Here is a 16,830-nt window from a genome sequence, read left to right as displayed (position 1 = left end):
TTGCTTCGCCGTTCCTATATCTGACGACAGCGCAGTTCTCCCCACCCGCCCAATTTGGTGGCCGCGACAATAGATCTTCTGCGTTCTGTTTAAGAATTCGTATTAGGTCATCTAAATTATCTGTTAGTCCTGTAGTTCCTGTTCTTTGCTGGTACTGAGCATTCTGAATTCATATTTATTAGTTTTATTAAGGGATTATAGCCGTTAATTCTGGCCAAATCCTTAATATAGTTTAGTTCTTTTTTGCGATTTTCAGTTGTCAGCGGGATATTTAATGCTCTATAGACAAGACTAAAAAATGCAGCCTGTTTATGAGATTGCGGATGTAAGGAATCGTTTCTTAAAGTGATGGGGGCACAAGAAGGCTTTCTTAATATTTGAAAAATGAACTTATTATACTCTCTTGAAACGTTTAAATCCAAAAAGTTTAGAGAACCATTGATCTCGTCTTCCTTAGTGAATTTGACATCATTGTCAAGCTCATTAAGGGATGTTAGCACACTGTGACTATCGTTTTTCTGTGTATCTATAATGGCAAAAGTGTCATCAACATACCTTAACCATAATTGAAGACCATTAATATTATTGATTATTTTGTTATTTTCCAAATCATCCATAAGATATTAGCTAGAATGCCCGAGATAGGGTCACCCATTGCTAGGCCCTTTTGATGATATATTCTATTATTGAAGGTGAAATAGTTATTATTAAGTACAAATTCTAACAGACTGATGAAATAATCTATTTCGCATTTGCTAAGGTTGCTGTGTTTTAAAAGGTTTGATTTAATAATCTTGACGGTTTTGCTTACCGGAATATTGGAATACATATCGGTAATATCATAGGATACCATTATATGATTATGCTCAAGATTGAATTTTGATAATTTTTTACAAAATTCGACGGAATTTCTTATATAGGCTGTATTATTGAATTTAAAGTGTTTACTGAGAAAATTATGCAAAAATTTTGAAACTTTGTAAGAAGGGCTGTTCATGCAGTTGATAATAGGGCGTATAGGTACGTCTTTTTTATGGATTATTGGCAAAGCTTTTGCAGTTAGAAGTTTCGGGTTCATTATTATAAGTTTCTGATATTCGTGTTCTTGTAATAAGAACGGTAGATTCTTCAATAGGTTCTTCAAACTTCGTTAGATTTTGGGGGTGGGATCTTTATTAATAATAGTAAAACTGCTATTAGCGAAGAAATCTTAGTTTTTTTAAATGTAATCATCTTTATGTAGTAATACTATGGTGGGACCTTTATCAGCTTTAGTGACGATGATATTATTATTATTAATTTTATTTCTCATATCATGTATTTGTTTGCTAAGGGTCAGATTCGAGGTAGTTTTCAGTTCCTTCGCCAGAGAAGGGAGCTTTTTCTTTATTTCATATTTAATGTCTTTATGCACTTCTACGGGGAGTTTTTGAATGTTAGATTCAATTTCCGCGACTGTAGTAATCAGATCGTCGGTTTTTTTCGGGTTAGGCCAATTAAATTTCAGGCCTTTATCAAGGAGGGATAGTTCCTTATCTGAAAAGTCGGTATTAGATAAGTTCACCGTTGTAGGAAAATGATTTAAATCGGTGGAAGGGAGGTTAGTTTTACTGTTGACACTACTCAGTTTATTCTTAGTGTTTTGCAATTGTATCAGTTTATTGTCTAATGTTGTCTGTTTCTTCTTCACTATGTCATGTACCTTCTCATTGACAAACCTGGAGTATGAACTCCATTCTAATGGGGACATACTAGAGGATATTTCAAGATGCGTCTTATAAAGCTGTAGGTTTAGGAACGGTTTCCTTTTGTAATGCGCCTTGATTTCGTTTTGTAACCGGAATTCATTAACTTTCTTTTGAGTTTTACGTGAATCAGAAGTCGAAAAGTTTTTTTCTTTGAAGGTGTTTTAGAAATTTGGGAATTAGTCCATGCTTCATACATTCTTTTAAAAACTGAATATCTTTAGATATTTTGCTGACCTTGACTTTGAGATTAAGATATCTATTCCTTTTTGTAGCCTGGTAGGCAGCTACGTTACATGTAATTAATCTCATAATAGAACCGTATTGAGGACAATATATTAAAATTATAAAATCCTTTTAATAACAACCACCTACTCAATACAATACATTACTCATTGAATTATAAAATAATCATGAGGTGTCTTAAATAATGGAACATGTTTCGTTCGACATAGCGAACATCATCAGCCGTTAATTTACAAAGATTAGGTCAGGGCCCTGAGCTGAAATGATAAAAAATGTTAAAAGAGTGACAATGCCGTAATAAAAAGTAAAATGATAACATTAGACTTGAAATTGTAACAATATGTACAGATTAACAGCAAGTATTTGTAGTGGAATACATTGAACGATGGTAGTCTGTAAAGTTAAAACAATCATGAGGTTGTTAAAGTAAAAAAATAGGTATAGTGGACCTTAAAATATATGTCAATGCGTGAAGCGTGGATTAATTATTGACGATGGAGTTCTTTAAATTGAGCAAAAACAAAAGTTGAAATAGAGTTTATTGAATAGTACGAGTCAAACTGAACCAGTTAAAAGGTGCATGGCGACGAAACTAAGGTTGACATGACGTGAACTCCAGTAGTTAGGAATTCTGTAGGAGAGCCAAACACAATGCCAGAAGGAAACACAAGTTGAACTAGTCCGTATTTACACGCAGCAGTAAAATTAATCGTATACAACGTAGGACACCAATGGTGGACTCGTTAAAGAGTAACTATAATCTTGGAAGTAGGAAGAGTTCCAGCAAACCGGAGATGGATGGATCTGACCCTTAGCAAACAGATACATGATATAAGAAATAAAATTAATAATAATAATATCATCGTCACTGAAGCTGATAAAGGTCCCACCATAGTATTACTACATAAAGATGATTACATTAAAAAAACCGAAGATTTCTTCGCTAATAGCAGTTTTACTATTATTAATAAAGATCCCACCCCCAAAATCTAACGAAGTTTGAAGAACCTATTGAAGAATCTACCGTTCTTATTACAAGAACACGAATATCAGAAACTTATAATAATGAACCCGAAACTTCTAACTGCAAAAGATTTGCCAATAATCCATAAAAAAGACGTACCTATACGCCCTATTATCAACTACATGAACAGCCCTTCTTTCAAAGTTTCAAAAATTTTTGCATAATTTTCTCAGTAAACACTTTAAATTCAATAATACAGCCTATATAAGAAATTCCGTCGAATTTTGTGTAAAATTATCGAAATTCAATCTTGAGCATAATCCTATAATGGTATCCTATGATATTACCAATATGTATTCCAATATTCCGGTAAGCAAAACCGTCGAGATTATTAAATCAAACCTTTTAAAACACAGTAACCTTAGCAAATGCGAAATAGATAATTTCATCAGTCTGTTAGAATTTGTACTTAATAATAAATATTTCACCTTCAATAATAGAATATATCATCAAAAGGGCCTAGCAATGGGTGATCCGATCTCGGGCATTCTAGCTAATATCTTTATGGATGATTTGGAAAATAACAAAATAATCAATAATATTAATGGTCCTCAATTATGGTTAAGGTACGTTGATGACACTTTTGCCATTATAGATACACAGAAAAACGATAGTCACAGTGTGCTAACATCCCTTAATGAGCTTGACAATGATGTCAAATTCACTAAGGAAGACGAGATCAATGGTTCTCTAAACTTTTTTGGATTTAAACGTTTCAAGAGAGAATAATTTCATTTTTCAAATATTAAGAAAGCCTTCCTGTTCCCCCATCTCTATAAGAAACGATTCCTTACATCCGCAATCTCATAAACAGGCTGCATTTTTTAGTCTTGTCTATAGAGCATTAAAAATCCCGCTGACAACTGAAAATCGCAAAATAAGAGCTAAACTATATTAAGGATTTGGCCAGAATTAACGGCTATAATCCCTTAATGATTAATAAAATCATTAACAAGTTAAAATTAAAAACCGCAACGAAATTGATTCCGAACAAGCCTAAAAAAACGAAATATGCTCCCTTCACCTACACGAATCCAGGCCTATTTCAAGTTACTTACCCTCTAAAGAAATACGATATTAATATTGCTTATAGAACCCGGTATACGAACCGTAATATATTCTTCAATTCAATCCTATATAGTCAACATTAATCACAATAAATTCTCGAACTCTGGTATCTATAGGCTTAAATGCACCCATTGTGGATTCTCCTATATCGGACAGACTGGACGTAGCTTTTTGACCAGATACCTTGAACACTACAACGCTTCGAAACATAAAAAGTATTCCGCCATGAGCACCCATATGGAAGAGACTGGCCACAGTTTTACTACAATTGAAAAAGACCTTAAAATCTTGAAATACGTCAATAAAAGTAAACTTATGACAGAGTTTGCGAACATTTACATATTCCTAGAGCAGCATTTTAATGGAAATCAAAATTAAAATGATACTTCAGAAATTAAAAGTCCAATAATCGAGAAAATTCCAGAACTACTCTCTCTTTTCAATATAAATAATAATAACTTCATGAGAATCTTTAATTATACAACTGTTAATAATACAACAACTACTACTCTACTGCCCTCTCATGCGACACCCCCTCCACGAATACCCGACCCGCCCAAGGAATCGGTCACCCCTCCTCCTCACATGACTCACTCCCCGCCTCTACGTATACATACATACATACATACAACACTAGAAGCAGCAATAAGGTTACTCGCCAGTTTGCTTCACGCAGCCAACGCTAGCGAACACCTCACACTAGTCCCAAGGGTAAGCCTCCTTTTTCAATTTTTTTTTTTCTTTTTTATTTTCGTTATAACATAACTTCATTTTTCCTCCCTTTTCTTTCATTCCAGATTTCTAACTCCAATTGTGCCATAATCTGCTCCATCCATCTCTGGTTTGCTGGAACTCTCCCTACTTCCAAGATTATAGTTACTCTTTAACGAGTCCACCATTGGTGTCCTACGTTGTATACAATTAATTTTACTGCTGCGTGTAAATACGGACTAGTTCAACTTGTGTTTCCTTCTGGCATTGTGTTTGGCTCTCCTACAGAATTCCTAACTACTGGAGTTCACGTCATATCAACCTTAGTTTCGTCGCCATGCACCTTTTAACTGTTTCAGTTTGACTCGTACTATTCAATAAACTCTATTTCAACTTTTGTTTTTGCTCAATTTAAAGAACTCCATCGTCAATAATTAATCCACGCTTCACGCATTGACATATATTTTAAGGTCCACTATACCTATTTTTTTACTTTAACAACCTCATGATTGTTTTAACTTTACAGACTACCATCGTTCAATGTATTCCACTACAAATACTTGCTGTTAATCTGTACATATTGTTACAATTTCAAGTCTAATGTTATCATTTTACATTTTATTACGGCATTGTCACTCTTTTAACATTTTTTATCATTTCAGCTCAGGGCCCTGACCTAATCTTTGTAAATTAACGGCTGATGATGTTCGCTATGTCGAACGAAACATGTTCCATCATTTAAGACACCTCATGATTATTTTATAATTCAATGAGTAATGTATTGTATTGAGTAGGTGGGTGTTATTAAAACGATTTTATAATTTTAATATAGTGATTCAGAATGTCGAACCAATAGCTGAAGTTGAGTATGTAAATGAAAGAATTATGGTAATGCATATACATGTAAACAAGGAACTACTGAAGATAGTACAGGTGTATGCTCCACAGACAGGATGTAGTGTGGAAGAAAAGGAAGAGTTCCTCAATGAACTGGAAACATATTTTTGGAGATGGGATCGTGATAATGGGAGATCTGAATGCTGGTGTGGGAACTGATAGAATGGGATATGAGAATGTTCTGGGCCCACATGGGTATGGCAAAAGAAATGAAGATGGAAAGAAACTGTTGGACTTTTGTATCAGAAATAACCTGATAATAAAGAACACATTGTTTACGAAGAGGAATAGCCATAAAATCAGCCGATATAGTTGGGATGGACAGTATGGAACACTCATAGATTTTATAATAACAGACGAAGGCCGAGTTTCTTCAACGATTGTTAAGTGTTAACACTGCTGTTAAGGAGACTTAACACACAATTTAACAAAATGGTCGTCTCGTCAAGAATTGTTAACTCTAGCAATTGTTAAATCTTGTGTTAAATTAACCTAGCAGCACCCCTGTGTTAAACCTCTTAACAGTTGCTAAAATTTCAAAATGGAGACATGTAGAAGACGTAAGTTTGAAGCTTTACTGCTGTATGAGGACTATTTATAAACTGAAGAAGGCAAAGGACGACCCATACTAAGAAATAACGACCTTTTAGAGTTGTCAGAAGAAAGATTTCTAATTACCGAAGCCATAATGAACAAGGTACCTACTAGGCGATATAGGTTAGAGTTTCCAACAGATTGCAACTTCCCAATCTCTCCAGTGCAGCAGTTGCTTATAGATTTTACAAGGATGGGTCAGATCCTGCGTCCAATCGATTTCAACTAGCTTAATGTACCTGCTGGGAGATACTCAACAGTAACTCGTGTAGAAGGGTTTGGGTCAATACCGTACAGTTTCGTTTTCGAAATAAATGAGGAAAAATGTCATGAGGCAGGATCCGCTTCGGACCACGTGGAGGGGATAGAACACTAAAATGCGAAAACATTTAACTTGAACTTCTTAGGTCCGCAACCTAATAATTTCTGAAAAAATTACGAATTCCTGATTGTAAAGCACCCCGTATATACTTGAAAAGTTGCACACTAGTCAAGTGTAGCAGTGGCTGAGCAGTCATCGTACTTGTCTACGAACCACGACGATGAGAGTTCCAGTCCCGCGTTAGATTACTTAAAAAAAAAAAAAATACAAATTTAATTAATTATTTCAGGGAATGTGAAGGTAAAAATGCGAATAAAAGTAATGATCAAATTGCAGTGGAACTTTATTTCCTACCTCATATTAATATAGTCCGCCTCTGTGGTGTAGTGGTTAGCGTGATTAGCTGCCACCCCTGGAGGTCCGGGTTCGATTCCTGGCTCTGCCCCGAAATTTGAAAAGTGGTATGAGGGCTGGAATGGGGTCCACTCAGCCTCGCGAGGTCAACTGAGTAGAGGAGGGTTCGATTCCCACCTCAGCCACCCTCGAAGTGGTTTTCCGTGGGTTCCCACTTCTCCTCCAGGCAAATGCCGGGATGGTACCTAACTTAAGGCCACGGCCGCTTCCTTCCCTGTCCCATCCAATCTTCTTTCCATCCCTCCACAAGGCCCCTGTTCAACACAGCAGGCGAGGCCGCCTGGGGAGGGGGGTACTGATCATTCTCCCCAATTGTTTCCCCCGACCCAAAGTCTGAAGCTCCAGGACACTGCCCTTGAGGCGGTAGAGGTGTGAGTCCGAGGGAAAAACCGACCCTGGAGGATAAACAGATTAAGAAGAGATCCAGCAGTAACTGTGAGAACGTTTAGACCTATATTAATTTCAGGTAGAAAACAAAGTGTACTGGTACTGCAATTTGTGTAATATTTTTGTTCCAATTTTCAAATAACGCTCCCTGAAACGAGACTCGAACTCACGTCTACGACGCTCGCAGACAAGTACAATGACTACCATGCCACAACTCCTAAATATATAAGCCTTGCATTGGAATCGGGGTTTCATCAATTTTTCAGAAGTTATTAGGTTGCGGACCTGACATGTTTAAGTAAAATTTGTTCGCTTTTAGTGTTATATCACCTCCATTTCGTCCGAAGCGGAGGTTTGTAATGACATCTGACCTCGAGACACTTTCCATGTAGGCCTATTTGTAGGGGCAAAAGATCTTCATAGGTCGACGTCCTGAACAAATAGTATTTTTTTTTCAAAAGAAAAAAGGCCTAATTGTAGGCGACTATGTTCACGAGGGCAAGAAAAGAGTATGTAGAATTCTACAAAGAATTCTTGCTGCCATTGCAGCATTAACAAGGCACAACATTATTTTCCCCGCAATAAAAGAATGCCCGAAAATCATTCAAAACATATCAATTATCACATTTTCCCGGTGATGTAGGAACCTTAGATTGCACTCCTACAAGAATAGGCTATATAGAATGTTGTAATATAACAGTCCGTTATTTCATTTTTTAAGCACACTCGCATAATTTTAAATTAAAACTATAACAACACTTGTCTCACATTCATCATAATAACGCTGTTGTTGCCTTTTACTTGACATGTTTACGTCTTGAAGAAGTAAGTATAAATAACCACCTAATCGATACTTTATTAATGCCTCAGGCAAAATTGAATAAAATTAAAACTTACAGGACATGTTTCGACCACTTAGTGGTCCTCTTCAGCTGTATAAATAAAGAACTGAAAAGAAAAACATTGACAATAAGCACAAATAAAAGTTCTTTGGAGACTCCTTTGATAAAAATGGAGGTCGTCAGAATAGGTCATCTTGCCTTTCGTTCTTGTTTGGAAAAGATGTTTATTCTGCGCTGTCTAGAGGGTCTGTCTTTGAGCGCGACCTGGTGAAGTAACGATGTGATACAGTTTGACAGTTCATGGAAAGCTCTTATCGGTCTCCGCTAACCATAAGCTATAATAATGTCAACCATATGTGTGTGTGACAAAATACTATTTCAACACGCCACTAGGAGCGCTATATGTAAAGAAACAAAAGACGCTCACTGCCAAACGCATTCAGAAATCTTACGGAAATGTGTTAATTTGTCTTTAACAATTGTTTCGTAACAAATGTTGGAAATATGTTCGTGAAACAGGGTACTTTTAAACAAAGTGTTAAATTAATAACGATTGTTAGTTAACATTTGTTAAGCAAAATTTAACATAGAGTTGAAGAAACCGGGCCCAAGAATGGGGAAGATACGTCATGAATACAAAGATAATCCCCAGTGAAAGTATGGAAGATGATCATAGATGATGCCTTATCAATTGAAATTCTTCAGAACTTACTTAGGACAGTTCATTAGGGAAAAAATAAATATATCATAGTGATCTGCAAACTTGACGTTATGGTTGGCTCTATGTTTATGAGTGGATGAATGAGTTATGAACAGAAGTCCATTGTTAGCACTTTAGTAACTTTGAGAAGTTTCTATATTTTTCTGATCTGCTTCTGCTTTAAGTATTGGACTTGGCTTCTATTTGTGGTTTCCTAACATAATTGTATGTGAGGGGTGTGGGGAAAGGATATCTTTTGTGTTTTGCAGGGACGTGGGGACTCTCTCCTGAATGTTGTTAGTTGTCATATCAGAAAAAGAAACTGTAAATAAGATTCTAAATACATTTTGTCATGAAAAATTTTCCTGTAAAACTAATCCTCTGAGAGATACATAGTTTTATATTTAGAACCTCTCTTGCTTAATTATTTTATAGCTAAGCTTCTACTTGCCTCTGTCTTAAATTTATAAAATGTATTAACTATCATGAAAATCTACCAATATGTTTTCTTGTATTGTAACAACCAGTCAGATAGAAGTTGAACTCAACCTGACGTACGAGGGCTGATCAAATACACACGGGAATTATTTAAAAAAATATATTTCATCAACCAAACAAAATACACATACAGAGATACTTTTCTTATAGTGTCCTGCCTATGGTACACATTTCCTCCATCGGATTGGTAAGATTTTTGATGCAGTCCTGATAGAAAGGAGAGGGACGTGTGCGGAGCCAGATGCGCACAAATTCTTGTACACTTGCATCATCATCATCGAACCGCTGTATTCCTAGGTTTTGTTTGAATGGTCCAAACAAAAGGTAGTTGCAGGGCGATAAATCTGGACTGTACGGAGGGAGTTAGAGGTGTTCAGCGAATTTTCTCCAGCTTTTCCAGCGCTAAAGCGGCAATCTGTGGCCTTGCATTGTCATGGAGAAGAATGATGTTATGGTTGCCAGCATCGCTTTTTGCGATACACAGCTTTTGCTTCATCCAAAAGGAGACAATAATAGGCTGCATTAATTGTCCTTTGTTTGTGAAGAAAAGCCACCAGCAAAACGCCCGCGGAGACCCAGAAAACGGTTACAAGCACCTTCGTCTCTTTGTCTCTTCAGCGCCACTCCATTCTTGCCCTGGGGTGTAATGATGCACCCAAGTTCACAAGTCACAATACGATGCAAGAAATCGTCTCCTCCCTCCTCGTAGCGATGCAGGAGTCTCTGACAACCTTCCTGGTATAAAGTTTTTGTTCCTGGCAGACAATTTTCTGAAATGGAGTTCATCTCTGATGATGTTTTGAACACTTCCATAACTTATTCCTGCACCTAAAACAATTTGCAAAATTTTTATTCGCCGATCTTCACGAATAATGTTACGAATGGCAACAATGTTGTCTGCAGTATCCTTTCATGAGGTTCATTTACCACAGCTTCTCTTCCTGCCACAAATTTTTTAGCCCACTCATACACTGGAGTCTGTGGAAGTGTTTATTCCCCAAACTGTGTGCGGAGCAATCTCGAAATTTCAGAAGGTTTGTTGCCCTCTTTTGCGAGAAATTTGATAATGATGTGTTGTGCAACAGACGTGAGCACCTCTTGCTCGCTCATGGCGTACTGTCCACAGTCGTTTGCATGCACAGACCCCTTCTTCAGACACCCCCCCACCAATATCCTGGCAAAGCCCTGCCTGAGAATTATTACTTACAGCAGTGGTACATTCAAATTACCGTTTGTACTTGATCCACCTTCGTAGTTAATTATTTGTCCTGTCTGGTATAAAAACGATATGTCAGATTAATATTCAAAAAGTACGGTCAGAAAGACAATTTTGTACTTACAGATATAGGCAACCCTGTATGCCATCCTGTTCTCTGGAGCACACACAGTTCTCGGTGCCTAAACTGAATGTGAACCATCTAGTATTAAAATAACAACTTGTCCTCTCTTCTTGTTGACAGCTTGCAGCCTGTCAAGTATGAGGCCAAACCACGTAGAGGATTTTGCGACTGGCAGGTCAAACCATCACTGTCGGTAGTGCTACAGTCTCCAGGCTTGAGTAAGTTTTCTTCAGCAATATCTGTAGTAATATTGGAAATAAAATTTTATCTCCCAAATTGCATGTTTTGTCTTGCGTTGGGATTTGTTGATGGAACACTGAACAGCTGAGGTTAATGACCCTTTCTTACTTTGCATGGGAACAATTTTTAATTTATGGTGATGAGTCAAGATTTCCTTATCGGCAAGAGTTGTTGCTTTTCCCTCTTAATTTAACATGGAAAGAATTTGTTTGGATGTTGGAACTGAAATTGCTTGAATTGTTTTGGAACCATTGGGATACTTGCATCAAAACATTATACAATAGGTTCTCCATTAACCAAGGTTCTGAGTTATCTGAGCACGATAAAAAGAAATAACGATCGCGTTTCCATCAATGCCACTGCTTCACTGCTAGAGTCCAACCGCCTTCTAATCGGTGCCAGGTTGGACTGCAACGCAGCAACTCCATTGTTTGGCGTCTTGAGTGTATTATCACTAACTGCTATCCAGCTGCTGTTTGGCTGCTAGATTTCTCAGCATTGTAATCGCTATGTTGGCTGTCGGTCGAATGAGTGGGAAAATATAACGTGAGAGTTCATATAAACCTGATTTGTCCAGCAAGTAAAGAGTTTGATTTCTAATCAAAATACAGTTTTCAGTAACCATGCTTTTTATCGGAGATTTTGTTTATCTGAGGTAGTCTTGGTCCACATTAACTCGGATAATTGGTACTCTATTATTTATACGAAACAGATGGAGGGCAGTGACTTATCCATCTACATACAAGTGTGTCATTGTTGTCGGTCAATACATGCCGTTTGGTGACGTAGAAGGCCAATCCTTGCATTGAGTGTGTAGTCGCACAGCTCGTTTGGGTGCGCGTGGTAGAATACATCCACATTATTCCCTGCTTGTCATAGGAGACGACAAAAGGGGAACCTCAGGAGCTCTGAGTTTGAGAGTGTGGGTTGGGGACCATGGGTCCCACGCTTAGCTGAGTCTAGTTTTGCATCCCCTTGTGCGAGACACCTTAGTTTCATCTTTCCTATCTGACATCCTTTGTTGGCTTTTGTTCTTTTCTGATCCTGACGGTATTAGGTCTGCGAGGTCGAGTTAGTCTTCAATTTTCATGTCTTTCATGACCCTTCCCTTCTTTTGTGCTGGAGCTCTTCCATTTTCTCTCTGATTAGTTTTAAGAGCAGATGACTGCCTAGTTTTACTTCTTTGTAAAGTAGTAAACGCCTTGTGATAGTTCACTGTTCCAGATTTTTTGCGGGAATCTGTTGTTATTCGTTTATTAGATGAGACAAGTCCATCTAAGGTAGTAACAGAAGGGGGAGGATTCTATGCTGATCATTTGTGCCCTTTCAAGAAGTCAATCAGTCATCATTGATTTGTACTTAGGGCTGTCGCCCAGGTGACAGATTCTGTATTAGTTGTTTACCTAGTCTTTTCTTAAATGATTTCAAAGTAGTTGGAAGTTTATCAAACATTTCCTTTTGATATATTTTTCCAGTCCCTAAATCCTAATTCTAAAAACGAGTATTTGCTCCAATTTGTCCTGTTGAATTCCAACTTTTATCTTCTATTTCTTAAATCTTCACTCAAGCTTATTTGTCTGCGAATGCCATTTCATGCCATCCCTCCACTGACAGCTCAAAACACTGCTTTGTCAAATTGTTTGTCTCTTTATTTCCAAGTCTCGTCAGAAGAATGGTTTTACAGGAGAATTTTTCATGACCAAATGAAGTTGGAAAGAGAGAGAGGCCTAGGTGTCAATATAAGGAAAGAGCTTCATTGGGCTGATCACAATCACAAAAAGCTGTTTGTCGCCTTACTTGCAAGTCTTCCCAAACCAAAGTTTGCAACATTTTTGTAACACCACTATTTTAAAACTTTTTACAACTAATTTATTTAAAAGCACCAATTCAATACTTAGTCTTTAAGACTTAAATAATCATTCTAAGGTTGTAATGGTACATGTTTCACCTGTCATCGCAGGCATCATCAGCCATATATTCTATAATCTAAGTCAGAGCTCTGAAGTGGATGTTAATCATTCTAAGGTTGTAATGGTACATGTTTCACCTGTCATCGCAGGCATCGTCAGCCATAAATTCTATAATCTAAGTCAGAGCTCTGAAGTGGATGTTATATTAAAACTACTTTTTAAAAACTAAGGGCCGATTGCAGGATCAGTATTTAAACGATGTCTACGGTTAAACTGCCTAAGTATGGCTGCCGCATTGCAGAGACGTTATTTATCACTTAGACACTGTTTTAAACCGAAGTTTAACTGGTCATGTTTAAACACTGCCGAGAGCACTGTTTAATCTCAAATCGTGTCCCGGCCGTCGGGGCTGTCACATACATCAACTGAGAGGGATTCACTTATATTTACTGCCAAGTAAACACACATAATAACGAAAATTAAAAAGTAGGTTGTGTGGGGTTTTTATATATATATATATATATAATCGTTTAAGTTTTCGGCAAATATCAGATAGGAAAAGGCAAGTGGTGGTGATGGTGGTGATTATTGTTTAAAGGGGACTGGGGAAGAAGAGCCGTGGTCTTAAAAACAGTCCTAGTATTTGCCTGGTGTAAAAATAGGGAAACTACAGAAAACAATCTTCAGGGCTGCCGAAGATGCGTTTTCGAACCTACGATCTCCAGAATGCAAGCTACAACTGTATGGCCCGTACAACACACTCTGTTACACATTACTATTGCTTCATCTTCCTTTTGTCGAAGCTACCATATTTATGAGAAGATTACACTCTCTGTAACAACACTATAATAAAGCTACACTTCCCTGTACGGTGGCGTGTCACTTTAGTGTCGGTAATATTATGATGATATTTCATTTCCACCGAAAGTGATACTCTTATCTGTGGGCAAGTCATGCTTAGCCATATTTGAGTAATGTGTAGGAAGACAAACAGCTGACTGGCGTTCAGCGTGCGCACTGACAAATTTCATTGGTTGAGACAAGCAAAGAGTTGCATGAAAGGTACTTTTCTCTCCATTTTCAAACCAAAATTGAAACTCTAAGCGATGTCTAGTTAAACATCAACTGAACATTGTTTATGCAATGGAAGATCGTGCTCGATTTAGACATTGTTTAGGTAGACGTTGTGTAAGGCTTAAAACTAGTCATCGTTTCTGCAATCGGCCCTAATTGTTTACAATAATTTACATTGATGTATAAGGACATTATAGTCATATTTTGATTGAATTGGTTAATCCTGGTTTAAAGTTTCTAATGGGTGATCATATTTATGTTCCCATCTAATGGCAATAATATAAAATAATATTAACACTCATAATGTTGATACTGGGTTGACAATTGAAGTCAAATGGGAATCAAAATATTTACACAGAACTTTACAGTATATACAATAAATCAGTATGTTTAGCTTAAAATGATTTGTGGATTAGTTAAAATCTTCATAAGCTTCACGACCTAGGCAGCATACTTGCATATTTAAAGAGAAGAAGGATTAATTTGTTATATGATAAAAGAATGGCATTCCAAGATTGTATAAAAAGGAAGTTGCCTAACACAGAAATACGAAGTGGAGGAGAAGAGTGGGACAACTTCAGACAGATATTTGTGGAAGCAGCAGTTGAGGTATGCGGGGAAAAACAAAATCAAATGTTAAGGGAAAGGAAACACGGTGGTGGACAACTAAATAAAAAAGAAATAGAAGTAAGGAACAAGGTGAAAAAAGAAATGGATAAGGAAAAGCAAAAAAGTATCAGAGGGATGAGAATAAGATAGAAAGGTTAATGTGGAATACAAAAGATTTAAACTACAAGTAAAAAGGAGTATCAGGGAAGAAAAGGAGAAATGCTGAGGAGAGTTTACCAACAAAATTGAGCAAGATAGTTGAGGAAATCGGAAACTATTACATCTATATATATAAAATAAGAGTTTTGTCTGTACATTGCTCAGAATTTGAAAGTAATGGTATTTCTGTATCGGTCATGTCCATAGTAACAAGAAAATGCACTTTTTACTTTTCCGTAATTTCTGTCTGTCTGTCTGTCTGTCTGTCTGTCTGTCTGTCTGTCTGTCTGTCTGTCTGTCTGTCTGTACACGCATCACGAGAAAACAGTTGAAGAGAATTTAATGAAAATCAGTATGTGAAGTCAGGGGATGAGCCTCTACAATCTAGGCTATAAATCATTTTACTCACGCTGAGTGAAATGGTAGTTTAGGGGAAGGCCTAAAATTGAATTCTCAACTATTTATGTTATTAGTGGTCTAATGAAAATCGGTATGTGAAGTCGGGGGATGAGCCTCTACAATCTAGGCTATAAATCATTTTACTCACGCTGAATGAAATGGTAGTTTAGGGGAAGGCCTAAAATTGAATTCCCAAACTATTTATGTTATTAGTGGTCGTATTTTATATAAAATGGATATTCAAAGTTGGGGAATAAGTTGCTACAATCTAGGCTATCAATAATTTTATCCACGCTGAAAAAAATTGTAGTTTAGGGGAAGGCCTAATATAATTCTCAAATATTGTTGTTATTAGTAGTCCTATCTTGATGAAAATCGGTATGCAAAGTCAGGAAATAAGTCGCTATAGTCTAGGCTGTAAGGCTGTAAATGATTTTATTCACGCTGAGTGAAATGGTAGTTTTCAAATGTTCTCAAATATTTCTTATTAGAGGTGTAATCGATGAATGCTACATAACTAGGGTTATATACTATTAAATTTCCTATTATTCATGTCTTATACATTGTTACCGTACTGGCTATGATCACAAAGATATTCATGATCTTGGATTTTTGTTACTAAGTCCATATCAGCGCCGAGTAACCAGAAATGGGTAAACAATATTTAATGAAAATCGGTATGTAAAGTCGGAGAATAAGAAACTACAGTTTATGGTATAAAATATTTTACAAATCACGGAGTCGAAAGAAAACTAAATGTGAAGGCCTACAATATAGAAAGCTCATAACATTGATCAACAATAACATTAAATTGACCATTGTTTGTCGTGATGTGCTTTGAGTCATCTGTTGCCCTTCATCTCTGGTAGATAGGATTGCTGCTGCGTACAGAGTATTTTTTATTTGATTTACGTCGCACCAACATAGATAGGTTTTATGGCGACGATGGGATAGGAAAGGGCTAGGAGTGCCTTAGGCCTTAATTAAGGTACAGGCCCAGCATTTGACTGGTGTGAAAGTGGGAAACCACGGAATACCACCATCAGCGCTGCCGATAATGGGGTTCGAATCCACTATCTCTCGGATGCAAGCTCACAGCTGCGCACCGCTAACCACACGGTCAACTCGCCCAGTCATACAGAGTGTATCAGCCTGCCTGAATATTGATGGGATGTAGCTGTGGAGTTAGATAACTTTCTTCTTTAGCATGACATTCCCCTGGTTTATAAATTTTCTGATACTACTGGTACGTAACACACTGGATCATCATAGCATTCGGGCTATATAATCCCTACTCTGAGGCACTGATTGGAATGAACAGTGTGCATATTTAGTGGATTAATGGCAGATGAGTGTTCATGGCAATCTGCGGCCTGATCATCCCAGCTCTGGAACTTTGGACTATTAGATTGGCACCGCAATCTAACCGCAGCACTGTTCGTTAAAAGTGATAAAACGTGCGGCTTTCCATTTGATCGAGTATTTTATAAGATAGCATTGCTTTTAATCGCTACATTCATACTTACGTTTTTGTAATGACCTATGTTGATTTCAGGTTAAGAAAACCACAAAGTCAGTCCTTCTGAGAATCCCGTAGCGAAGCACGGGTACATCAGCTAGTAGAGTAATAAAATCGAAAAGAATAAATCAA

General features: G+C 37.1%; 1 protein-coding gene across 5 annotated transcripts in view; it reads left to right on the top strand.

Annotated features, from left to right (window-relative positions):
- Haspin (haspin) overlaps positions 1-16,830 on the top strand; it is a 369,818-nt gene that overhangs the window by 78,180 nt on the left and 274,808 nt on the right. For all 5 annotated transcript variants that reach the window (XM_068229912.1, XM_067156416.2, XM_067156420.2 and 2 more), the window contains one exon: positions 10,909-11,006. In XM_068229912.1, coding sequence (XP_068086013.1) covers positions 10,909-11,006 — 98 coding nt within the window. The remainder of the gene's footprint in view (positions 1-10,908; positions 11,007-16,830) is intronic.

Source organism: Anabrus simplex, chromosome 12, assembly GCF_040414725.1.
Source record: "Anabrus simplex isolate iqAnaSimp1 chromosome 12, ASM4041472v1, whole genome shotgun sequence".
Taxonomy (NCBI): domain Eukaryota; kingdom Metazoa; phylum Arthropoda; class Insecta; order Orthoptera; family Tettigoniidae; genus Anabrus; species Anabrus simplex.
Note: the sequence above shows the minus strand (reverse complement) of the source record. Positions and strands in the feature narration are given on the sequence as shown.